Source organism: Centroberyx affinis, unplaced genomic scaffold (assembly GCF_046629955.1).
Source record: "Centroberyx affinis isolate AG114_WGS23_722 - 3 ecotype Tasmania unplaced genomic scaffold, CSIRO-AGI_Caff_v1 ptg004353l_1, whole genome shotgun sequence".
Classification (NCBI taxonomy): domain Eukaryota; kingdom Metazoa; phylum Chordata; class Actinopteri; order Beryciformes; family Berycidae; genus Centroberyx; species Centroberyx affinis.
The window spans coordinates 15119-42591 of record NW_027282051.1 but is presented as its reverse complement, the minus strand read 5'-3'; the positions used below and the strand labels follow the sequence as shown (position 1 = coordinate 42591).

Sequence of the window (27473 nt, the reverse complement as noted above, 5' to 3'; positions counted from 1 at the left end):
ACAAGGTGAGATCGCCGTGAGAGAGAGAGCTTACTTCCTGTGGGGATCAAGTCCCTGTCTGGAATGAAGAGTTTATACCCATAATGCTTCTCCAGGACGTCGGGGAGGATCTCCAGGGCAAAGCGCTCCTCCTCTCTGGTCTCCTGGCTCCATTGGTCCGGGTCCACCTTGGTGTAGGACAGGTAGGCGTCGTAGTCCTTGTTATCTGCAGGCGGGGAGAGAGAGAGAGAGAGAGAGAAAGAGAGAGAGAGAAAGAGAGAGAGGTATGCGTCAGCGCTTGTTATCTGCAGGCGGAGACGCACAGATAGGTGAAGTGTCACAGTTCTTGTTATCCGCAAGGCAAAGCGATGGCGAGATTCGTCAGCGGAGCCTTTAGTGTCCTCGGCCCTTCAAGCCAGACCCTTTTATTTAGCGTTTCATAATGCCCGCTATCGAGCAGGTGCAGAGAAAGAAAGAGTAAAGCCTTGGTCTCAGTACATTGAATCAGAGTAAGTCTCCCAGCCTTTTTCGCACTCCCTCCAATTGGACCGCTTGCATCACTGCATGTATGGTGTTTTGAAAAGGAAGAGCTCCCAAACCATTTTCCTTCTATTAAATACTTATATTTTTACACAGCTTTTCTGGTGTATGGTGAAAGCCGAGGATTTCGACACAATGTTTCCTGCTTCGGTCAGCAAAGTGGACCTCATGCGCCGCTGTGCCCGAGACGCTCACAATCTATTTTCATACCGGTGTACGGCGAGCTGTTTATCCTCTAGGAGACTTCATCACAATGTGGTAAAACAAGACGCCTCCGTTACGCCGACCTCTCCGGCCGCCTCTGCTCGTCGGATCGCTTTTCTTTTCGGCTGCGTCCCTATTGACAAATAACGCTACCTTGCTAGCTGCTTGCCTACCGCTGGCAAAACAAATTAGACTCCGGGCCGTCCGCTGGGCCGAGCTAACGGGCCGGCGCTACCTGCCGGGCCGACGCGTGGCGCGGCTCCATCACACACATGAAAGACTTGATTGATGATAGATTTTGAAAGGGCTGAGCTGAGCGGAGGGAGGGGAAAAAAAGTCTGAAAGCGGGAAGGCGGAAATGGAAATGGAACAAATGGAAAAAAATGGAACAAATGGAAGCGAGACGCCAAAGAGCCCCCCACTCCCAGGGAGGAGAAGATAACAGCAGGTTTTGTCTCTGGCTAAGTGCACACTGCGGGCCTTGGTGCTCAATTCAGATTTTTTTTGCTCAGACCCCGCTTCTTTTGGGCGGTGACATTCATTTTTCAAAGTGACCCATATCCAATATCAGTTTGAAATCACCTGCCTGCATTCTAATAGGTTTACCACCCACAATACGCTCAAGTTAATTGTAAAAAGCACATGATATTCAGCCACGGCCACATTGGTAATTGGAGTCTTTTGCCTCCTTGATTTTAACTTTGAGGATGTTGGTTTTTTTTTCTTTGGCACTGCAGCCAAGTTCTGTTGTGGCCCCAGTCGTCCATTTCTCTCGCAATTGTTTCAAACACTGGTCGATTACGATGTGTCCCTCTAGTTTTGTTTGAATGGCGGCATCTCGCCAAATACTAACTACATTTGTGACCTTGCTGTCTCCCCGCTGGCTGCTCGAGTCCGCCATGTTTTTCCAGTCAAACGGACGCAGTTATGATGACAGTGATCTGTCCCATGGAGAGTGACGCAAAAAACCACATGAATTCTGATCTGACGGACTGCAGTCACATGGCCATGGATCAGATGTGTATCAGATTTAGGAGCACATATGAATGTGGCACAAATCAGAAATGAAATGAATTTATCTATTCACACTGCAGCAAAAACATCAGATCTGTGTCACACAGGAGGGAAAAAAAGAAATCACAAGTGGGACACTTTCAGCCGCAGTGTGAACGCAGCCTCCTCCTCAGGTAAACTCATCAGAGGCACGAGAGGGGCGCGGAGCTCGGTGTTCCTCTCTTCATTACCCTCGAGACAACGCGCGATCCGCGGCCGGCTCTCCCTTTATAGCGCCCACCTGCAGCGCCGCGGCCATGAGACGACGCTTTCAAGCCGTCAACACAAACACACAGAGGAGAGGAGGAGAGGGGGGGAGGAGGAGAGAATTGTGGAGAGAATAGGAGAGGAGCGGATGAAGAGGAGAGAAGGGGGATTTCGACGATCAATTCTCAGTCCGGCATCCCATTTTTCTACCTTTTAATATGCTTCTCCATTTTACACTCCTATCTCTCCGCCTGTCTCTCTCTCTCTCTCTCCCTCTCCAGGCACCGCTACCAGACTGTCAACAAGATTCATTCATTTTCCAGAGGGTAATCTTGATGTTTGGCAAGCGCCCCACGCTATGATTCACTGTTCTTACATGACACCATGTAATTAATCTAATTCATTTTATAACATGCAATTCATTTTACAACATCGGGGACATGTAAAAATAATTGAAATGTAACCTCGTAATCACTCGGTATAACTAACTCTGAGGCTCATATTCTGTTTCACTGCGATATAAATCTTCCTCTCTCTCTCTCTCTCTTTCTCTCTGGTATCTTCTCCTTTTAAAAGAAAGCCGTGTAGGCAGATCAAGGGCTATTTTAGTGGAGCTGATTCACCGTCTCTCTGTGCGAGGACAGAGAGAGAGAGAGAGCGAGAGAGAGAGAGAGAGAGAGAGAGAGAGAAGGCAGGGGTGAAATCTCGAAGGCGGGATGACCCTCCTCTCGCATCTTTTGAGGAGTCGCTCCCTCCACGGTTGAGGAGCGCTGAGGTGTATCTGAACACCTCTGAAAGCGCGTCCGCACTTTCCACGCCCTCCGTCCTCCGCTTCCCACGCACCGACTGCCGAGGGAGCGGCCTGACTGACGCATAGCGCGCAGGGGAGTAATGTATGCGTGTGCGCGGCGAGCCCACAGTTAGACGGTGAACTTTTGAACTTGCGGTGGAGAGCGCCCGGGAGAGTTGGAGGCGTAATCTCTGGGATATCTCTGGGCTCCATTATGTTTAATGGAGAGTAGATTGGAACGTAACATACGTACTTAACTCAGAAGCCGCGAAGCACACGGGGCTGACTGCTAATGAGCAGCGGGGCTCTTTCTTTTTTTCTTTTTTTTTTTTTGGGAGCACATTGTTTTGTTTTCCGTTATTTAATTTAGCGATAAGAATGCGGCTCTGCATCAGAGAATAGGAGGCAGACTGCTGAGATAATGGAATTATGCTTAAACAGTTTTTCTTATTTTGGGCCTTGTGCACTGCTTGTGTGCAATATGATTTTTTTGTGCTCTGCTTATTGAATTTACACATTTTCAGCTTGTAATATTAAGGCCTACCCGACTTTTCTTCTAATTATAATTGAGTTATCCACATATTCACGATCCTTGAATGTTGCTTTATGCTTGCGCGGTTTTTATTTTATTCAATATTTGAAAAGATAGAAAGTACATAACAGTTTTGCCAGCTGGTTTGTCATATCTTTGATGCCCAATAGGCCTTATCTTAGAGCTGCACTCCACCCAGATAAAACATTACAATACCAAACTCACGATTTGTCTTCTTTCTTTTATTACAGCTAACTTTTGAAATACATTCTGATCAAAAATGAGTTATTTTGAAGAAGTCTTATCTACGTGGCTAAAATATGCAAATGAGCAGGGATGTATCACTGCTGCTGCGTGTGCGAGATGTGAAAACTACTAACGCTCAATATCTCAAAACTACTCTGAGCGCGGGCCGAACCTCATAATTCCACGCCCCGCTGACAACAGTGACACTCTTATTTACGGCGGAGCGTTGATGAGTTCCCACCTCCTTGACAAGCCCGCTCCGCTGTTGTCATCATGAAGCCTATTATTGATTCCACTGACACCCACACAATGTGACAACTGAGTAGTCTTTAACGAAAGGGCGCCGCTGACAAGTGGCTGACAGTCCATCATGTTGTTACGTAAACCTTACAGTTTTACATCCGGGAAAAAAAACGGGGGAGAGAGGCATTTAATTAGGTTTTTTTTATTTATTTTTTTTTCGAGTGGCCGCAGTGGAACGGATTGTATTCTTGGTATTGTGGTATGCGGGGAAGAAGCACTAGTTGTGTCAGGAAACACTGCTGGCTTTATTGATGAAAAATGTGTGTGTGCAGCAATGTCTTAAATGCAGTTACTTCTCTCTTTCGGTGCAGTGGTTACCATAGCGATGGGATCTCGGTAAACCCCCCTTGCTTAGTGACTCTTGTGTCACTTAACAGACAACCAATTCCAGTTGCCTCTTTTGTTTCCTGTTTAATAATGTTTAAACCTACACTTTACACCTATACTGTCACTGGAATGCAGAGATGACTGTGAGATGACTGCGAGGCGTGTGTGTGATTGCAAGAGTGTGTGTGTGTGTGTGTGTGGCGTGCCCGTGCCGGAGGTGGCAGCGAAGTGATCTAATCGACCGCGGCGTGGAGGAAAGTATCGGGGGTCTCCTGAGAGCTCCGGAGGCAGCGCGCTGTGTCTTATTGAACCTGATCCCCTTATACCCGAGAACAAATTGAAAATCTGTTTCTCTCTCCGAGCACTCACTCGGGTGGCACAATTAAAGGAGACAATTGCTGTTTGGCATTAAGTTCAAGGCCCGACATTTTTTTTTTTTTTCCTCCCTTCCCCTTTTTCAACACAACCGCCCCTGGGCCATCCATTATGGCAAAGCTCCCTCTTTCCGGAGGCCGAGAGCCCGACACAGCCGCAGGTAATGACTTTCATTGAAATGTCTGATGTAGCAGCCATCAAAGTTAAGCAGGGCTGGGAGTAGGAGGGTCTAAGAAGAGAGGAGTGGAGTACAGAATACCTTTTACCTTTTAATGCTCATAACTCTCCCTCTGTCCGTCTCCGCCGCTCTCTTTCCACCGGCGTACAGTCCCTCGGCCACTCCAAACTAATCTCATTCCCTCTGAATTCATTGCAGCCCCAGTGCTTCAGAGACTCATTACGGGGGAATCAAATTAAAACTTGTTTCTTGTCTCAGTTTGATGCATTCTCAAGCCAAGTCTCATCCACCAGGCCCAATCAAGAGTTTGTTACTATTGAGGATGGGGCCCCAGAGTTACTGTTTTCGTCTGGCACAGTGACTTTGTTTTGATTTGCTTCCCAGAGAGTCTTCAGCGGAATATATTATCATTTCATTCTGCCGCTTACTCGCATGCAGCATGCATGCAGCCACATGAGCATGCATGCTGCACACACACACATGCATGCAGCCTCACAAACCTACTGTATCTAAAATCTTCAGTGATTCTCTTCATAACTTAAAAGGAAAATCCACCACTAAATACTCTTACACTTTTATATATCATCAGTCTGTGATGTCCAGTGCATTTTGTTGAGTTATTTTGTGATGAAGTGTTGTAATTTGCTTTTTTGGTCTACCCTCTTTCCCTCACCCTGCCTCGTTTACTTCTACTTCATTAAGTGAAATCCTATATTTCCCAGAATGCCTTTCGACAACCTCCACAGAATGTGCCTGAACTTGTTGCATTAAGTTGTTGGTTTTACATGTAGGTGGAGAAAGCAATAGCGATAGTGGCATGTTTTCTACATTTGGCCAGTTATCCATGGGAAGAAGAAAAACACATAACACCCTGAAGAGCAAAATACATTGCCAAAAGCTGTTTTTAACATTGTTAAAGTGTTTTCAGCTGGATTTTTCTTTTTAAAGCTGAACTAGGCAACTTTGCATAATACCCAGAAATCATGTAAAGTCAGTAAACTGCACACAGCAGGCTCATGTTTACCAACCCGGATGCTCTGTGATGCTTTATACCAAAGGAAACCAAAGGAAAGAGAGAGGCAAAAGCTCTGATGTTGGTGAGTCCAGCTTTCTCTCACTGCTGTTTAGGAGACAGTTTTGTATCCCGCTCTTAAATTTAAATTCATCACTTCTTGTGCGGTGAGAAGATTTCCCACCAGTCTCCATACCCGACACCAGAATTTTCTGAGTAAAAAGTAAATATCATGTGGCCCTGGGTAGCTCAGCGATTCCTACTGGGACCTGCCAAACTAAGAATGGATGCACTCATGGTATTGTAAAGTGCTTTGGGAATTGGTATGGGTATGCTGCGATGTGATGCAAGGTAAGTTCAGTTTTCCTATCTCATCTCATCTTACCCCCATCTATATCCTCACTGCCGAAGTGGTTCCTGTAGAAGAGCATGAGCTCGATCTTGTAGCACTTGTAGAGGGTCACCAGGCAGATCAACAGCAGCAAGATGGCTCCCAGACCTCCGGCCAGCTCCACCGTGTACATCAGCTCCGCTAACATCGCCAACACACAGAGAGAGAGGGAGAGAGGGAGAGAGAGAGGGAGGGAGAGAGAGAGAGAGAGAGAGGGAGGGAGGGAGAGAGGGAGGGAGCAGCAGGAGGGAAAGCAAAGAAAAAAGGAAGATTAAAGGAAAAGAGAGAGAGGAAAAGTTCTTTTTAATCATTTGTTTAAGCAAATATAAACATACTCCTACTCCTACTCCTATACCTGGGATAAACAACTCAAATTGTGCCAGGTAAATGGCAATCAGAGAAAAAAAATGTCAATCTTAATCACAGCATGATTCACTGTTTAAGAACAGCAGTGTGGCAGTATGGTGCAGTTTCAGTTATATCACAGTGGATTCATGCAGTGACTTGAGCTTTCAACTCACAGATCAAATTCTAATTTGAAGAGAGCGGCAACTCAATTTATTTACCTTCCAAAAAACAAGATGTCAACAATAACTTACATTTCTTACACTCTTACAGCTAAGGCAGTAAGCGTAGCCTAACCTGTTGCTGTGAGGAATGAACAATGTCTTTCATGACCTGGAGCCAATGATGCACATGATGAATAAATGTCATTTAAAATGGCTACATCTCTAACTTATAGTACACGGAGTGTATAGCAGCAGCACTGGCAGTTCAGTTTGGTTGAACAGTGTGGAAAAACCATGGACATGACCCTATTTACAGTTACACTTATCGTTTTAATGGGATTTTTGAGATCCCACTGCAGAGATATGATGTTGTGAGACGACATCTGTGGGTCTCTACACAGCCTCAGAATGTCACTTTTCTCTCCTGTGGCTCTTTTTTTATTTAAAACCGTCCCCACATTACATTTCCCCACTCTTCCGCTCCATCTCTTTCCATTGTTCATATGCGCATTGTGGCTGGATCGCATCCAGACTGAATTCTGATCAGTGTGAGTGAGCCTCACCACATTGGGATGTGATCTGGCTCATCAGATTACACTACCAGCCAGTAAATGCATGATTCTGGCATGTGGGACAATACAAATCACATTGGCTACGGTTAACATTTATGATTTCGACATGATTTTTGAGAAACTAATTCTAAAGATTGGATTTTATGAGATCACATCGCTGTATTTCCACACTTGAAAATGCATTTATACAAATCTGCATCTGCATTGCTTTTTCTGCTCTCCTTCCCCATCTCTTTAGATTGCTTCTATGCTCATTGTGGCAGGATTGTGTCCAGATTACATATCATTTCAATCTCGATGCAAGCCCAACCACTTCCATATCTGATTGTGAAGATCCGATAGCAATGTGAATAAAACATGATTTTTGTGCATCCAGACCCGCCACTTAATGCCTCCCGGCTTGATCGGATGATTCCTGCTACCCTTGACCCATTACAGTTTGCCTACTGTTCTAATAGATCTGTAGATGATGCTATCTCACTTGCTCTGCATACTGCTTTAGTACACCTTGAAAAGAAAAATACCTATGTCAAAATGTTGTTTATTGATTATAGCTCTGCTTTTAATACAATTGTACCATCCAAACTGGTGTTGAAACTCAGAGGTCTTGGTCTGGGTAACTCTGTAATTGGCTATTTGATTTCCTGACAGGCAGGCCCCAGACTGTGAGAATAGGTAAAACACACTCATCTATTAGTTGTTAGGACCAGTGCGCCTCAGGGCTGCTGTCTCAGTCCCCTATTGTACAGTCTGTTTACACACGACTGTGTTGCCAAATATGACAACAACACCATCATAAAATTCGCAGATGATACCACAGTGATTGGACTAATAAGCAACAGTGATGAGAGGGCCTATAGGAGGGAAGTGGAAGATCTAACCATATGGTGCCATGATAACAACCTCGCTCTAAATGTCAATAAGACAAAAGAAATCATTGTTTACTTCAAAAAGATCAGAGAAAATCACATTCCTATTTCCATCAATGGGTCATCTGTTGAAATTGTTGATAGTTTTAGATTTCTTGGTGTACATATCACAGACACCATCACATGGTCTCTTAGTATCCTCAAGAAAGCACAGCAGAGACTGTACTTTCTGAGGCGTCTCAGGAGTTTTGGCATGAGTACCAAAGCTCTTGTGAACTTTTATCGCTGTACCATAGAGAGTGTTCTGACAGGCTGTATCAGTGTGGTCTGGCAACCTGACTGCTCAGGACTGCAGACTGCTACAAAGGACTGTAAAGACAGCAGCAAAAATCATTGGCACAGAACTACCACAACTTCATAACAACTGCAAAAGGAAAGCCCAAAACATAATTAAGGACAGCAGCCACCCCGCTCATGTTCTGTTCTCGCTCCTTCCACCTAAAAAATGTTACCGGAGCATCAAATCACACACCACCCGTCTCTTTCCACAGGCAGTCAGGTTGCTGAACAGCTGACGCACCCATATGCACCCATATGCACCACACACTGTTGTTGTATAATATGTAATGTTATCGGGTACTGTATATTGTGTATATAATGTATACATACGAGAGCATTGTGTACATAGTTTATGTAGGTCTGTAGTGTCTTTCTCTTTTTTGTTGGTTTTGTGGTGTGCCCTTTGTGTTAAGGCAGAGAGAACCAGAGCACAAGTATTTCACTGTATTTTAATACACATGACAATAAAGTTAAAAATGGAAAGTTGAGTTAAAAGTCACACTGAAACGACAAGTGTAAGAATAGCATCTGACAGATCAGCCCCCCCCTGCCACACACACACACCCACACACATATACACAAAGACTGGTTACATGTGTGTAGTGTGTACTGCTGCAGGGGTGTGTGAGATGAGGCAGAGCTGCTGGCTGTTAGCTGAAGCGGTTGTTCTCCGCCGGATCGAAGTCGTCCACTCTCCCCGCCATCCGTCATCGCCGCAGCCCGACATCTGCTCATGAAAAGCCATCAGTGGAAGCTAAATTCAGGCTACCACTGGGCTTTACTGCTGATATTTCACCGCAGTTTCTTTTACACCTTGTAATTTTTTGGACTCCTACCAGATCAAGAAAGGTTCAAAGTGAATTAAGGACGAAAAAGAGTCAATTGAGGCCAGATTTAAGCAGTGTTGTTCAGCAGGATGAAACGGTGATATTTCACACTACAGGACAATGGACTCCGCCATTAGGCTCCATGGTCTGGTGACTCGCCTTGAAAGCCAAGTCGTTTGCTTTGTCTTTTCATGATCTTGTCTCTTTTTCAAGGGTTTTTACAGTGTTTTCTGTACGCTGTCACTCCGCCTCTCGCAGTGCAACATTTCCTGTTGGCTACGCCTCACAAAATCTGGGTGGTCAGCCTTCATTGGCTGACTAATGGACAACAGTGGAAAGGCTGGACTCACTGCATCGCTGCGCACAGACACACACACACACACACACACACACACACACATAGAGAGAGAGAGAGGACTCGCATGCATCACCATCCATCACAGACACACATTTAACCTCATTGGAGTGTGCGGTGCCCACCCCACTGCAGCGGCCATCAAGCTGACAGCTCCCATGATGAAGGATGATGTTCTCAAAAGCTAACGAGCATGGCCCGTGCCGCTTTATCACGCCTGTCCAGGCACGACCTTCAGCCAAACTCACGGACAGACGCACGCACACACGCGTACGCAAACATGCCCGCAAACAAACTACACAAACACACATACACACATGTGCCCGGTCCTCCGGTCTTCTCTCCATCCCTTGCCCTCCAGCTTCTTTCAGCCTCTTCCCTCTCCTCTTCGTCTCATCTCTTCTTCTCTCTCTCCGCTCTCGACTCCTCTCCTCTCGGCCCGGGAATCATCCCAAATTAGTTTTCTTTGAGAGATGTGGTGCACGGGCTGGTTTCCGGGCAACTCCTCTTCTCCTCTCCCTTCCTCTTCACCTCCTCTTTGCCTCCCCTCACACTCCTCTTCTTCTCTCCTCAAGACATCTGGATGGTATAACAAGCCAGTTGCTCCTCAAGCGTCAGAGATTACAGTGGAGGAGGCCAATTCTTCTCTGCCTGGCATCCATATGGTAGCAGCGGTGCTGCGGCGGGACAGATTAAGACAAATTAGCTCCTGACGACTAGGAGACTGGATTTGACGGAGCCACATGGCATCGAGCGATTCATCACCCCTCTGTTTATTTCCGCATCTCTCTCTGTCCTTTACGGAGAGAGAGAGGGGTAGAGAGACAGAAAGGTGGCTACACGGTAAAATAAAACAGAGGAGAGCAGCAGTGAAAATTGTGCAAGCAGGGAGCAAGCTGTGTTTGTGTGTGTAGTGCAACGAATTCAAGTTGCTGTTTGTAGATTAGAGACAGTGTGGTTTTTTCTTATAATTCTGGACACACAGCCTCAAAAGGTCGACAATAAGTTCTACAAGGATAAGCCAAAGCTGTAAACAAACCCACGGACCGGGGTGATAAACACTGTGTCCACGAACACCCAAGGTTTGGCCTTGATACATAAAAGCGCAGACAGACTAACATGGAACTCTCTCATCTCTCCCTCTCTCCCTCTCTCGCTTTGTCTCTTTTATACTTAGGCCCACACACACTACAAACAAAACAAAAGTCCACATCAAGAACGGAAGGTCCATCTCGCAAGCTTCTCCCACCGCGCTCCACGACCGCTTCCTGGCACTTTGTAATTTGCCGTCGCGCGTCTTGCACTCGGCGGCGCGATTCGCCACCTCAGACGGAATAAATTATCCTCACCTTGTACTGCCAACGCAGAAGTAAAGGAGCCGGTCCAATCTGCGATAAATCAGAGAGCCGACTCAGGACAGGACCCGAATGCAACGGCGGCGTCTGACTGGGGCCTCCATTAAAAACTGATTACAGAGGGCGCCCGGTGCCAGCGGACGAAATAAAGAAAACAATTATCAAGGCGGAATCTACGAGCTTGTATTGCAACGCCGGCTGCCAGGAACCGAGGGCTGAGGTTAAATTAAAAGAGAGGAGTAAGAGGTTTTGGGACAGGAATGGAAAGATTCACGGTCAAATGACAAGAACTAGTTTCCCTGCTCTTCCATCTGCGACCGTGACTGGCACGGCGACACCGGCCTGCGTGTTAATGAAGTTGACACTGAAGCACTGACGCAAGTCCCTCGCCGACCAGAAGATATTCCGTTTCCCACTTGAGCGACCCGGGCTTGAACGGCGTCTGTCACATTAGCGCTCTTCTGTCTCTCTCATGCACACACATGCACACACACACACACACAGACACAGGACAAGGAAACCTGGTGCCATCAAAGCTGACATCGATTCATCCTGAAATGAAGCAGGCTAAGATATAACAGATAATAACAGATAGCCATGGAGAAATGCACCTTAAAAATTGCTTTGTTTTTAATTTAGCTCTAGCTGATTATAGCTGTGCTATTTCCAGGTGCTTTTTTCTTTCCAACACTTTTCAGGAGACCCAAAATTGCTTTCCTTTCAACTGCTGTTGGATGAAAACCTTGCATCTTAAAAATGTACACTTTTCAGGAGTTTTGAAAAACTTGGGTGATTTTGCATTTTTTTAATTGTAAGGTGATACTCTATTGATCCGTGTGGAGATCCTCTCTCCACAGGGAGGTCAGAGGTCAGGATCAGCTACAGAGCAGCAGCCCTGCAGCTGGTAAGGGTTTGTTTTGCTCAAGGAAACTTCAGCAGGGACGATGCTTGCCAAGACAGGGACTTGAATCCGGGTCCTCTGGCTGAAGGATGGCTTGCTCCAGTAGTTGGCCATGTGCCATTGGGTGATGAAACTGTGTAACACACCCTTTGGTGGCCACAGCAAAAGTCCTCAGTAGTTGCGAACGGTTGATTGCGTTTCTAAAGATACAACTTGCTTGGTCGTCTCAACAGAAGTGAATACTCATTGTTAATTTCTGTGCTGTTGACTGCAAACTGATCATTTTGCCACTCATTTTTATTTAGATAATGTCAGCTAGGTAACCAGAGTATCTGGTCAGCTGAACATCACAGTCTTGTTGTAAACACATCTGATTAGCACATTCCTAGTAGAAGCTGACATTAGCAGTTGCTAGGAGTTGCATGTTAACTTTAACATCAGTTGCTTTGCCAGCTGTCTGTTCATATTAACTAAGATGACTCTTCTTAAGCAACAACTTGTAGTGCTTTGGAGTAGAGACGAAGACCAGAGGGACAAGGACTAAACACAAGATAGTTTCCTATGTCACAGTAACCAATTCTTTCCTTAAGATTTTTTCGTAAGATTTTTGGGCATTTTGCCTTTACTGGATAGCTCACAGTAGAGAGAGACAGAAAAGCTTGGGAGAGAGAGGGATGTGCCTTAGCCAACCGAGCCACCAGGAAACCCGATCAGACTGTTCACTTTTACTTAAAACATTAATGAATGAAACTATGCCCAGTCCACAACAATCTTTTCCAGGACATCTCTTTTTCTAGCCAGACATCCATGATGGCGCCAGCCGCGGTTGCTAAAAGATTTGTGACAGAACTGCAAAGCCTCTAGAAAGGAGTTTCAGTTCCTGTGAACACAATCAAAGTCGCAAAAAATTCAACTTACAAGGTTTTCCACAGCTGCAGCAGAATGCTAGCAACAGCACACAGAACGAATTAAAAATCTCCTACATTTGTAGTGACTTCATTTCTTTTACTCAGGTTAAAGGGAGGCAGCTGTTCTGTGGTCTGGTAGTGAAGAGCCAAGATGTGACTGAACTATTAAAGCAACAAATAAGGTTTTGCTTGTGAGAATGGCAGTGACTTAAACCCTAACTCAATGCAGGTGAAGCGAATTGTGCCTTATCCTGTGCCACATTCAAAGTGTGTGTGTGTGTGTGTGTGTGTGTGTGAGAGAGAGAGAGAGAGAGAGAGAAAGAGAGCGAGAGATAGAGAGACAGGGAGGAAAAGAGCGTAAAGACACACTTCCACTGAGACGGCGTATTCAAATGGACCGCATTCATCTTGAGTCACGCGTACTTCAAGAGACAACCGAGGCAAACGCGACGCTTTCCGCAAAGCAGCATAAACACTGACCTGCGCCGCACTGCGCCACGGATGCACAAAATATAAACATGGGGATGGGTCGATTTCTGGTAGTCTCTCAATCCTGCGAGGACCAGGCTAATCTTCTGCGGTTTATTCCGAGATTCCACTGTGCAGCGTAAACCCCTTTAATATCGCAAATGGAGGGGAACTGGGCTGCCATCAAAGCTGGATCCAAAGCTGTGAGCTTAAAAGAGGAAAAATAACTTACTATGTAAATGTATTCAACACTGACAACTTTAAGGCTGTGGAGACCCCCCCTCCCCCCTAGCCTCCCCCCCCCAAAAAACCCCCCCCACTTATATAACCACTCTGAAAAGTGTGTATCTCTATTAAAAATTATCGTTGGAATCAAGTCTGAAACAGTCATCCTCAGTGAAGCAAAATTACAGGCAAAACTCAAGAATGTTTGCTTGAAGGAAAAAAAAAGAAAAAAGAGAGATGGGGGGGCGGAAGCAACAACACGCAACGTTTGTCAATGCCTCAGTAGCCGGTGATGAAAGATGAGAAAGTGTCTGAGTGAAAGAGTTCTGTAATCAAAGGAGGATTTGTGTGTGTGTGTGTGTGTTGTCAAACAGCCCGTCTGGCATCATAACACCGAAGGCTGCCTCTCTCCAAAACCACTTTTCCCCTCTCTCTCTCTCCGCAAACTAATACTTCCTCGGGCGAAGATGGATGAATAGGTTTTCCACGCTCTCCGCCGTACTGTCCCATTTTTTTTTTTTCCCGGAGGCTAAAAACAACTGGTCAATTCCCCGAATCCCACTAGTTGTTCTTCTTTTTCACTCGGTAAATTGCTGCGAGAGATGTACTCTATTGTCAGAGTGAAGGCCAGCGGTATTAAATGATGTCTCTCACCTCCGGAGCTGAAACGCCGCGTTATTGAATGTCAAGGTCTCCACATCCCTCTGTTGGGTTTACTTTAAAATATATCCTTTAAATAAATGAACTTCTTCCATCTCACCAAAGGTTAAATGCTCTTTATATAATATACACTACCAGTCAAAAGTTTGGGTACACACATTTTTCTTTATTTTTACTATTTTCCACATTTTAGAATAATAGTTAACACATCAAAACTGTGAAATAACACAAATGGAATTATGCAGTGACCAACAAAGTGTTAAACAAATCAAAACTATCTTATATTTTTAACAAATCAAAACTAAACTTATATTTTAGATTCTTTAAAGTAGCCGCCCTTTGCCTTGATGGAAAGGCAAAGGCTTTGGAAAGAAATTCATAGGCATCAACTTCACTATTTATATTTGTCAAAGAAACAAATGTCAAGCATTTAAGCATAAGCCTTTAGATCAGTATGGCTTTAAGAGGATGAAAAACATAGTACATTCAATCAGGTGGGTCCAAACTTTTGACTGGTAGCGTACTTCCATCTGGGTTTCCGTTGTCCTGTAATTACTGTTTTTTTTACCGGGAAAATCTGTTGAAGTCCGACATATTTAAATCTCTCCGGTCATAATGTCCAGTGAAAATAATTCCCTCTAAGCACAGTTATTGGAACATTGTGCTCCTTGTTTTACTGAGACTGAGTTACAGCAACAGGTTGAGTTCTACTCCCAGTCTCCCAACCTGCTCCCGACGAGTAGCTTTGAGTAGCTTTGAGTAGCTTTATGTCTCTTTCAGTAAAGTAATAATAAATATTGCACTTCATGACTTGATTTAAGTGACATGAGACACAACTGGGGAGGATTTACTAAATTGTTTTGAATGTAGCGTAATGTATTAACCAATCAAGGGCGATGTGTGTGTGTGTGCCTCAGGTAGGCCTACGTTGTGCGTCGGGTGAAGGTAAGATGCCTGTGCAGTTTATTTTCAGGACTTTTTGCTGGGCTGTGCTTTTTACATATTTACTGTGTTGTTTTTCTTGGTTGTCGGTTGCGTATTTAGCAATTGGCAATGTGTGATGATGGTTAACGGGACATGCACGTTGCGCATTTGGCATTGCGTAATGGTGAGAGGGACACGTAGTTTTTGGCATTTGGCATTGCGTAATGATGAAAGCATATGGCTATTTGGCATCAAAATATTGACGGGACTTATTTTATTTGGAATATAATGTATAAGCAAAAGTAGCCTACTTTTCAATAAAAAAATATTATAAATCTACATGCCTTGATGATGTCATTCTTTATATAGCCTTGTAACAATGCATTATGTAATAACACCGCATTATGTATCAACTCGACAAAATTTAATACATTTTCACTTCATTATGTAATAACACCCGCATTTTGTAATAATCTGGCGCATTTTGTAATACACAGCCTGAACGCAATATGTAATACATTTCCCCGCATTTTGTAATAAATTATTACATATTGCGGTGGTTATTACAAAATACGGGAGTTGCACTTTTTTTTTGATGAAAATGTAATAATATGGTGCATTATGTAATAACCAACCAAAATGGATGTCTTCATTCATAAAAATCGTTATAACATTATAACAACAATGTTTATTTTATGCATTCTAGCATGATAATAGCATGATATAGCATTATAAACAAGCAGCATCTCCTTATATTCAATTCTGTGGCTGACAGGAAGCCAGTGTAGTGACTAAAGAATCGAGGTAATGTGGTCTGACCTTTTGGTCCCTGTAAGAACTCTAGCAGCTGCATTTTGAATAAGCTGAAGCTTTTTGATGGTCTTTTTGGGGAGCTCTGTCAAAAGACCATTGCAGTAGTCTGCTAGAATTAAAAGCGTAAATGAGTTTTTCCAGGTCGGCTTTTGACATGAAGTCCCTGAGTTTGGCTGTATTTGTAAGATGATAAAAAGCTGATCTTATTACTGCTTTTATGTGGCTATTTAGACTAAGATCAGAGTCAACTATAACGCCGGTCTAATTCAATATTTGGGAAGTTTAATTTAGCTTAATTGTTAAAAATATAACATCCATTTCGGTTGGTTATTACATAATGCACTGTATTATTACATTTTCATCATAAAAAAAGTGCATCTCCCGTATTTTGTAATAACCACCGCAATATGTAATAATTTATTACAAAATGCGGGGAAATTTATTACATATTGCGTTCAAGTTGTGTATTACAAAATGCGGAAGATTATTACAAAATGCGGGTGTTATTACATAATGAAGTGAAAATGTATTACATTTTGTCGTGTTATTACCTAATGTTACAAGCCTGCCAATCAATTGTTTTTAAGCTCAATAAACAAAGATAATATTTGACCGGAATTTCTCCCATTTGTCCGGGACATTGAGATCTTCCAGGACACGTGGACCGGCACCAATTTTTTCTAACGGAAACCCTGACTTTCATGTATTTTATTTGTTCCCAATAATAATAATAATGATATAATATATCTGTGCTTTCTGCCTACTGTTCTCACCTTTCTTGGTGAGCTGGATGTTGGCCTGTCGTCGGCCGTTGCCGTTCTCCACGTAGCAGGAGTAGTTGCCCAGGTCGCCCTCCTCCAGAGAGTCGATGGTCAGAGAGATGGACACCTCCTGCTCCCCCAGGTGCTCCCGGATTGTCCTACAGGGGGCGGTAGAGAACACAGGAGCCAATGGGTTTAGATGTCTGTCAGCACAGAATGAAACACTGGGGTGGCAATGGCGGAAATAAAATATCTCATTGCTGTTAGAAGTAAATCAGGAATTAATAAATTAGTGTTAATTTTGTCACAAAATTAATGACTAAAATGACAAAATGGAAAAACACTCCAGTAGATATTTTTCCACGCTTTTGAATGCTGCTCTGCCCGTTTAGTGTTTGGAAAAAAATGTATTTTAGTATTTGTTTAGGTATCTTGAGAAGGTCAAGTTCCTGGTTATTGAGATCTACACAGTTGATGTTTTTTAGCACCTGTACTTGGCTGATTCAATTTAATATTTGTGACAGTACTCTCACAAAAAAGGACTGTTTCATTTTAGAAGGTTGAATGTAGAGTTCAAGAACAAAAAAACAGGAAAAATATTTCAATGTTGGATTTTATTTTTGATCTGTTGAAGTGGACTATAGGCCATTTTAGTCTGTAAATAATTGTCTAAATTTGATCAATATACCATGGCTAAAACTGGACAAAATGTAAAGGCTATATTTGTCAAAAGACCAAGACTATGACTAAATCTAAAAATGCTGTGAAAATCAACACTGTTCAAAACATAGCGATCATAAGATGCTTTATCTCAAAGCCTCAACTCTTCTGAAGCTGCTCAGTGGTCAACAGTAGAAGGTGGTGGTATTACTGAGCAGCTCCCAGGTGTCAATGTGTGTAAATGTTTGAATGTGAAGCAGATCGTTCCTGAAAGAGAGTGAGCAAACTTCAGCAAACCTTCCCTGGACAAATAAAAGGAGAAAATGGTAAAATTGTTACCGTTCCCTCTCCTTCTTAGTCATTTTGCCAAATAAAGCGACGGAGTCAAACCTCCAGTTCCCCTTCTGTTCGTTGTAAGAAATACATGAAGAAAGCGGTAATTGACAGACAACTTGGAGTAAACCGACTTCTATGATGAAATACTTCTCTTCGCCACTGGATTTGGACCTCTTTCAAGAGGCGGATCAGAGAAGACAGTGCCTACTGGACGTTTGTGGCGATGTGGTGCTGATGAGAGGAGGGCTGGCGGTTTGAGCCGGGCCAAAGGCAAAGTGCTGAACATGAAGTTCCTGGCGGTGGACAGCAACTGTCAATTAACCTTGCAAATCAGACTTCCCTCACAGCAAGGTCTGGCAAGGAGGGATTAGATCCATCTTCTTGCCCAATCACCCTGTGCTCACAGCTTTTAGGGATTTATGACTAACGGCTGGTAAAAAAAACAAAAAAAACAACAACATACAAGCTGGTTGGTGAACTCTGACAACCGACATGACTTGTAATGGTTTGATTCGAACAGGGAGTGAAACCTCCCCATTACTGACTCTGGGGTATACATCAAAGTAGCTTCCCGCAGTCTTTGGTTAAAAAGTCTGATTCAGACCAGGGTAAGATAGTCTGTCTGTAAATCGGACTCAAAACATCAGAGAACAGACAGAATTGATTTAAAGTTTGTGTTTTGGAATTTGTAGTCCCAGGTTTGCAGATACTTTCTGTGGCAACAAATTCCACAACACAACAACTAATTCAATGCTCTGAATCTGATTTACCTTCATAAAAAGAACTGAGGCCGAACTGTGGACAACAGTAACTGCAGACAGCAGGCACTTGCTCAAAAGGTCATAAGTGCAGATTCTTGGTTATTTAATAAGTATCGATTTTTGTGAAGAAAAACAAGAGTCTGTAGGGAAGAAAAAGTTGAAAGAGTTGGTGCTATACATCCTAAACTCTAAGGAACCTTGTTAGTCAATCAAGGGGACAAGGATACATAACAAGGGTGCGAGGTGACAACCCGTGACTGACAAGAACTCAGCGTTATATGACTCATGCTGACATTACCCAATGAAAAACACTCTTTTGTTGACTCACTAAGGGTCTTGATGTGTATTGGTTGTGACATGTTGGCACGGTGATAATAGTGTGACTGTCATGATGCACAACTGTGCCAACCTGCCACACCGCTAGATGCGTTATGTCATGAGAGCAAACCAAAAACCCTTTTTTTTTTGGTGTTTTTGTGAGACAACAGTTGCAGCAGTTTTCTCGAGAAGCACTTTGGAGTATTTTAACATGTTCCATCACAAAAACATCACATTCTTTAACAGCACTATGCAAAAGACTAACAGCCACAACTTTTAATACGTTAACCACGACACTTTTAGTTGGTTGTTTTTCTTCATCGGACACTTGGTGGGGCAAAACTTCTATGTTTGTGCTGTGTTTGTTTCCCTAAAATGGCTTGTTAGCATTATCAGCCTTCCTCATTTAAACCAAGTGGCACAACAGCGTCAAGCTGCAGCTAATTGCGCTGCCTTGCTTTCAATGAGGAACGCTGACAATGCTAACAAGCCATGAGAAAGAAATGACGTCCAAACTTCAAAATGTCAAGGCATCCCTTTAAGACTTTTTGAACAAACTAAGCACTTTTTGACTAAACACTTGTTTTGAAGAGCCTGACTGTGATTTAATGACCAGCGGTGAGCGCAACAGTCTTTTTTCAGCCGCTTAGAAGCCAGACAGTATGTTTTTTTTTCTAGAAAACACCAGAGAGGAAGGGGTGGTGTTGTGGGGGTGGTGGTGGGTGGGTGTGGTGTTAGTGGTGGGGGTGGGGTGGGGGTGCATGGGGGCAATGGCTGGACACATAATTGCCTGATGAAAGGATTCATAACCCACTACCATGGCAACAAGAGAACGACAGGAAAACAATGACGCCTCTAAAAGCCTGCTCTCTCCTGCTGGGCTGATGTGCAAAAGCAGAGATGATATATGGGGAAATAATCTGATTCAGGTTACAGATATTGCAGCTATTCCAAACTCCTGTTTAATGATGCACGGGGCTAATAATGCAAAAAGGTATGAGTGCCACTTGGGCATTCATCTGCTGCTTGCTGCGGGGCATCTGAATGCGAAAACTCATCTAATTCTTGTTGATCAATGAATGGACTAAACAAGGCAGATTGTAAAGTGCTGTGTGGATAAAGATGAACTATACAATCTAACCATTACTGCCGCGGCAATATCTCAGATTAGCTGTAAAAAGTGCACTCCGTAATTGGTATCCCACATAGAAAATATAACAGTTGCAGTGAGATTCCTTTTTTTTGACCACGTACAATGAAGCACCATTAGAGGTAATCATTCTGCAGCTTCGTCAACTAGCTGCTTCATAAAAACTAATTATGAAGTAGCACCTTTTGAGCCGGTGCTCTGCAGGGGAGCAGAAATGTACGACTCCGTCGTGAATGAGTTCCTAGGCTGAGGCTTGTGTGACCGATATGATGTGTGTGTGTGTGTGAGGGAGAGAAATTAATTTCCCTTTTCTTCTTAATTCCTGTGAGCTTTTCTAACCCCCATCCTTCTCCATTGTGTGGCCAGCCAGCCAGAGACACAGGGGTCCATGAGGTTGGGATATGGATCCGTGCTGATGGCTTTTTAAAGAGGCGGCGTCCATGTGTGACTCAACGTGGGCTCGGCTAAAATGGGTGTTGGAGGGGGGGAAAAGTCACTGAGGGAATCAATCTTTGCTTTTACAAGTCTCATAATTAAGGAATCAGTGTGGTTTACTATATTTGAATGCCTGTTTGTGTGTTAGTGTGTACATCAAGTATATCCATCATATGTGAAATCACGCTTGTGAGTGAATGTTTTGCGTGGATGAATATGAGTGGCATGGTTATGCATGTGGTTGGGCGTACAATATATGGGCATGTGAGAGAGGGAGATAAAGAGGGGGTGGAGAAAGCACATGTACACCAGTGTGTGTGTGTGTGTGTGTGTGTGTGTGTGTGTGTGTGGATGAGAGAGAGAGAGTGAGAGAGAGCCAGGATGAGTGTGCTCACGTCTGCCAGGCGGTGTGTATGAGGAGACGTGGACGGTGGTAAACTGGCACAGTGTAGCTGGATGGAGATGAAAGTGCAGCACCAGGATCCTTGATGCTGTACACAGTGAAGAGCCTGTCGCAACACACTGACTCACACACACACACACACACCTCACAGTCCTCTCACAAGCATCTCTGAGTTTGAGTCATCCTTTTGGTCTAACCAGGTATTGTTTTTAGCAATAAGCAGTAAACTAAACCTCAGCCAAGACATCTCTAACCATCACGATCCATCCTTGGCTCATATTCTCACGTCTCCCCCAGAAGATGCCTGACGTCTGACACCTGAACTCTTGAACTGTGTTATTTTGCTTTACTTTACTTATAAGCACCTCTTTAACTGCTGTATGACACAATTTAGATCCCCACCATCGACTACACTTCACCCCGCTACACCCCCCAAAGGTAGACTTGCACTGGATCAGAGCAGATTGTCTGAAAAAAAGACTTGAAGCGTAAAATTATATTCAGCGACAGATTACCCAGTAGGCATTGGCTCTGAGTGAGCAGGACTTGTATCACACCGTTGCATCAGTTAGCGGGGGAGCGTTCCAGTTCTCAAACTGTCTGGCCAAATTTGATACGATGCACAGTAAACCGTGTGCTTGGAAAAGGAGAGGTGCATTGCTATCATCACTGAATTACTGCTAAACTCTATCTGATCTGATCCATCTGATCTTAGTTTTGAGACAAAATGGCATGGTGACCACCACCGCTGTCTGCCAGTCCACAGGCACTGTTCCAGAAATCCACGTGATACTGAAGAGACGTGTGAACAGTGACACCCCAGCAACATCCAGCCTTCAGCCTTCAGTAATTTAGTGACAAATTTTGTCCGCCCCTGCTGCTTTGTCACGGTGGAGCTTTCCTACCTCAGTGAGCTCTGCCAAGGAGATGGCTCACACCCTCCAGAATCTTCCAGCCCAGCCTCCTGAACAGAGCGCATGTCTGTCGGGTTTTGGAGTTCCTCAAATCTTTCTTACCCCTCCGACAATGTTTCCAGTCAAGGTCAGCACTGCCGCTGCTGAGACTAGCCTGATCGATGTCTGCCTTCCCCTCCTGAGTAGCCAATTGTTTTGCCAGAACCTCCTTGAAGCCGCCTGAAAGTAATTCCCCATCGCCTGTCCAAACTCCTCCCACATCTAGGCTTTTACTTCTTCCAACTACAGCAGCTGCAGCAATCTCCTGTTCTTAATATTCATGGACAGGATATGAAGGCGCAGCTGAGGTCTGGAGAGTGTCCAATTCCCTGACATTAGGATGGAATCTCTGCTGTTTGCAGATGATGTTGTCCTTTTTGGCCTCATTGGACTGTGATCTCCGATGTGCATTGGAGCGGTCTGCAGCCAAGTGTAACATAGTTGGGGTGAGGGTGAGCACCTCCAAATAGAAGACCAAGGTTCTCTCTGGAGAAAGGTGGCCTGTCCCATTTAGGTGGGGAGTGAGCAGCTGCCCTACCTGGAGGAGTTCAGGTATCTCACGGTCTTACTCGCAAAGCTCTCAATCTACCGGTCAGTCTTCATTCTCATCTTCACCTATGGTTGCAAGTGACCGACGGGTGAGGAGCTAAGTGTTCCGGGATGAGACCCCAGGGCAGACCCAGGACACGCTGGAGGGACTACATCTCCCAGTTGGCCTGCAAGCGCCTTGGGATCCCCCAGGAGGAGCTGGAGGACGTTGCTGGGGAAAGGGAAGACGTCTATGCTGCTCTGCTTGCCCAGTTGCCACCGGGACCCCGACCGGATAAGCGGCGAGAAAATGGATGAATGGAAAATGAGCGTGGTGAGAATTCCTCATGTTTGCAAGGAAAAGGTCAGTTGGTATCTGGTGTCGAGGTGTGGAGAACTGGCAATACAGTGGAGTAAGACAAAAGTACTCGGCTATAGAAATGCATTGAATTTCAGTGCCAATTGGGAGAAAAAGAGGAGAAAAATAAAAAGCTAGCAAGGTACACAGTTACTCTTCTCCCAACTGTTGGTGAACCAAATGTAAAGATCCATTTTGTGTGTTTGTTAGCCTGTCATAATGCTATCCAACAGACTGTAAAATGGTAGGAATTAATAACTATAATCTGTCTGTCTGTAATGCCAACAGACATTGGGAGCATTGCTGTATCCTGTAAGTACTCAGATTGCCCATGGGTATCTATAAGGATGTTAATTAGTATAAAAGAAATGGAAATTTAATACCTCAGCCTGTTCAAAAGGGGATTGCATGCCCAATTTAAGGGGCTCGAGTTTCTTTTGGTGCTCAGTCTCAGTAGCGTGGCATTTGTGTCAGTATCGGACACTGGGATTTCACCTCTGACAACTACGGAGTCTTGCTCTGCAGCCGCAAAATTTTAGATTGTGCCTGTGTGGAATCTCAATGGTGAAACATTGTGCCAAAAGCTCCATTTCATGTATTACAGGCAACCCTTCGGGGAATACTCCTGTGTGATTAATTTCCATTTCAAAGCTAAAAGCTCATGGAATGATGTCAGGGATTGGGTTTGAAGTGGTGCGGATTCAACCGAAAAAAAAAAAAAAAATACACACAGAGGGAGACAGTATCACGCAACGGCACACAACGAAAACAAATACGTACATGAAAAAAACTTGAGCGTGCATGTACTGTAGGCAGCCACTGTATGCACACAAGCCTCTCCGCTTCACACACACTCTTTGAAAGAAGCTCAGGGTCAGGGTTTTGATCTCTTGCCTCTCAACCTCATTTGACTACCATATGAAAGCAGGATTCCTAACCACACGCGACCCACTCGTCAGTGCCCTCCCGCTTTCGCAAATTTCTCCTGCTGCTCTCTCCTTCTCATCTTTATTTTACCACCTACCCGCCGCCACCCCGCTGCTCCACCACCTCCTCTCTAAATCTTCGAGGCTCTAATTGGCCCGGTGTCCTTCACAATAGAGTGCTGGATGAAGCGTGCTAGCCAGGCTAACAGAGACATCTCTAAATGCCAGGTCACTGACTGGGCCGCTAACTCTCCTCCCAGCCTTGTCACGCTGCTTCCAGTTAACCTTTTCATTAGATGGCATTTGTCGACAACAGGGATTTTCTAGTCATACGTGTAGTCCTTCACAGGAGTACAGCGGGAAGGAGCATGTGTGCGAGTGTGTGTGTGTGTGTGTGTGTGTGTGTGTGTGTGTGAAAGTGCGTGTCAGCCCTGCAGCCCTGTCAGTAAGATTTCAGTCTTAAAATCTTGTTTTCCTTGAAACAAGTTTCAAAATCCAATAATAGGGTGAGATAATTTCACTTGTTTCAAAACTATAGAATAAATTACTTGTTAAGATAGACACTTTTTGCAGTTAGTCTGTTGCATGCGCACTGCAAAAATGACCATTTTAACAAGTCATTTAATGTAGTATTGAGTCTTTAAATTGTACTTTTCTTAGAATAAATGAAAAAGAAAACAAATATGCCAATGTGGTGATCACTTGTTTCCAATGCAAATCAAGTGAAACTGCCAATGGAGTGAGATAATTTCACTCCAGAAAAATAGGATTTTAAGACTGATATGAGACAAACTGACTAGTTAAGATGGACATTTTTTGCAGTGAACATATTCAGTAAAGCTTTGGTGAGTACTAAGTAACTGGTAAGTTGTAATGATGCCACCTTGAGTAACGCTGAATCTGTGACTGAGTGCTGTTAATAGCCAGTTCCATAATTTATTTGCCACTTGCACAGGCGTACCAACATTTGGGAGACAGTGACGACACCACTGGAGAAATACGCGGTATTAAATTATGCTAATTTTTCCATACTGTCCTTCCCTGCTGTATGTCTGTCAAAATATTTATTCCTTGTATTTTATTCAGTTGTAATGTTTTCCCATCCCCTTCCCTTGAGAGACCTTTTGCTGTTTGCCAGTCTGTCACTGCAACTGAGAATTTATTCTTAATTAACCTGTCTGGTTGAATAAAGGTCAAATATAAACATATAAATAAATAAACAGAAAAAAAAGGAATTTCAATGTTGCTTATTTGTGAAAGGCAGGCATAATTGAGGAAACATTTCTGTTGTTGTTTTCGCATCACACTGGCAGGCTAATCAAACAGATTATTAAACAAGCAATGGCTGCAAAGTTCACGACAGAAAGATGATGGTGTCTCCCGCTGACAGGAGCGTCTCCGTTTCGTCACACGTGCACTTTTGTTGCGTATCAGCAGATTGAGATAGTCATCCGTAGATGATGAGGATTGATTATTCTTCTAAGCGGGGGGTCCTTTGAGGACGAGTGCTCGCGCTCTGATTGACCTTCACTGCCTGAGGATGAGCTCATCATCTGGAAAAAACAAATGCGGGTAAAGTAGATTGCAAGTCCATTGTTTTGCTCTCAGTCGGTCCTTCAACCAGAGACATGGTGGCCTTTCTCCAGCCCCAATGGACAATAATAAAGTGAAGATAAGCTACTTTGTGAGGGCAACCAATCACACAGCTGAGACCACTTCCTCTGTGCTCAGCCGATCACAGGGCTAGTCTAATGTCCTCTCTGTCTGGGATAAATCTTTCACGTCAGCCTCCTAGTGGTAATATGATACAAGTAGTATGTGGGGATGTTTTACTAATACAATCAACTACACTTAGGAAAGGCAAGCAATATCTGCTGCAGTTCATCTGTGGTTGATTTTAAATTCATAGAAATGATTTTGGATGAGTTCACATGAACGCTTCCAAGTACCAGATGCCATTCCATTCTTCTGCTTCTACTGATATGACGTGAATGCACCATAAGCCGAAGCAAAGAGCCAGGTCGTCTAGAGCCAGTCTACCTATCAGGAAAACACCAACTTCTCATTAAACCAAAGCAAATGCTGCATCCACATCATACGGTAATAACCTGCGGTACAACTTGACAGTTAAAAGCAAAGACATGGAAGCGTTCATCTGTTTGAACTTGTTTGATGCTGTCAAGATGTCATATTTGTTTTTTGTACACTTTGGTGGCTGCTAACACACATGTACTTAAGAGTGATACGTTTGAGTTCATGTTTTACAGCAAACCAAACATTGCAATGTCAACCGCAAATGAAAAATCCCACAAGTAGTTGCATCCTGCCTCCTCCTGGAAATGCTAGCTTTCTACCGGCCAATAAGATGACATGGTCCGGCCTCTTCCACAAGCTGTCAGCCAATGGTATTGCTCCATGGCCAAGCAGCTTCACGCAGTGTGTGAGATTCTGGAATAAACAGATGTTCAACGAGACCTCTGTTTCCAATAATGAGTATGGGCCAAAGGAGGGGGGCCTGCTAGAGGTCATCCAATTGGATGAGATGGAGAACATGGACATTGAATGGCGCACACACACACACACACACACACACTCACACTCACGCAGGTAAATACACACTAGAGGGAAAAGAAAAGTCTAAGCCCAACAATGTATTTGCCACAGGCAGAAGCTACTACATCGTTTTCAAAAATACATAAAAACAGGTTGCAGAGACACACTGCTGCCTTGACGAATGTAATACATCGTGTTGAAGGCATGTGTATTGCATGACTTTATTATGAAGCTAATTATCGAGTTTAATGGGCAGTATTTTCACTGTTTCCATTACTGTGCACTGTCTTCTGGTGGCAGTGGTAGAGTGGGAGGCAAACACGCACAATGATCTCTTCACATTCTGTTCTGGCAGAATGGAACTACTTTTGATATGACTGCAACTGCAATGATTGTGTCCTTATAAAGTCATGCTAGGAAAAAATACAATACATGTGTATAGTCAAGACAGCAGTATGTCTCTGCGAGCTGGTTTTAATGGATTTTTGAAAACGATGGGAGCCTATGACTTCCTGGAGGTAAGGCAAACCTGCACTAGAACAAACAGTGGGTTCTGTCTGTGGCAAATACATCAGTGAGGAGAGATGACATTATGTTTTGGATCTGTGCGCGTCAATTTTGTAACTGTGAACACTCTCCGGGTCAATATACATCAAAGTAGAGCATGGTGGGCTGTTGTGGTCAGTCAGCACTTTGTCACAAAGTTTACAGTTGTAGCCATTATGAGAGTTCCACTTTTGACTGTATGCCCACTAAAATACTGCTGCACTTTGGATTGTTTTGAAAACCCAGAAGTCCCAAGAAATGATCTGGTAACTAGTTGGTTGAGAGACAGTAGAGTTTTGTGTTACAATATATTAATTTGGTTCAGCAGTCTTAAGGAAGGATAGATGCAGGATAAATGCATGAAGGGTGACTTCTACATTGGCTACCACTGAACTATATGTTTGAGTTTCTATTCTAGATGAAATGAAAGAGAAGCTGTGTGGTGTAAATGTACAATGTGAGCGATGCAGCAAATGGACTCCGATCACATGGAGTTTCCATCTCCTCCACTGCTCCGTTACTCCTGTCCCCGCTTATCTTTCAGTGCAAAGTGAACACCAACACAAAGCATACTGATCACTCTTGGAGTAATGCCTGTACTGTGCACATATACACAGCATACGATTATAAAGAATGCATAGCCATCTGCATTATTGAACAGCCGTATGAAACATTCATGGATATCATTTAAGAAATAGCTTGGCGGTGGCACGGTAGATGTGTGGTCAGAAATTTGTGGTAACTGGGTTTAAATGGTTGTTTACTGGTTCAGCCCATGGGTCCATTTCTATTTCTGAATAGGCGAGTACTGCCTCATGAATGTGTTATGATGTGGCTCAAGCTTTACTTTAATTTCATCTGGATTAGAAATAACATTCAATGGGTTTAACAACTTTAAATGATAATCCTCGAAATCCTTGTTT

The 27473-nt window shown here is 43.8% G+C and overlaps 1 protein-coding gene across 1 annotated transcript in view; it reads right to left on the bottom strand.

Moving 5' to 3' along the window:
- LOC139664674 (interleukin-1 receptor accessory protein-like 1) overlaps positions 1-27473 on the bottom strand; it is a 34324-nt gene that overhangs the window by 6334 nt on the left and 517 nt on the right. The window contains exons 2-4 of the mRNA XM_071543596.1: positions 16636-16781; positions 6132-6278; positions 35-205 (exon numbers count right to left, since the gene is read on the bottom strand). Coding sequence (XP_071399697.1) covers positions 35-205; positions 6132-6278; positions 16636-16781 — 464 coding nt within the window. The remainder of the gene's footprint in view (positions 1-34; positions 206-6131; positions 6279-16635; positions 16782-27473) is intronic.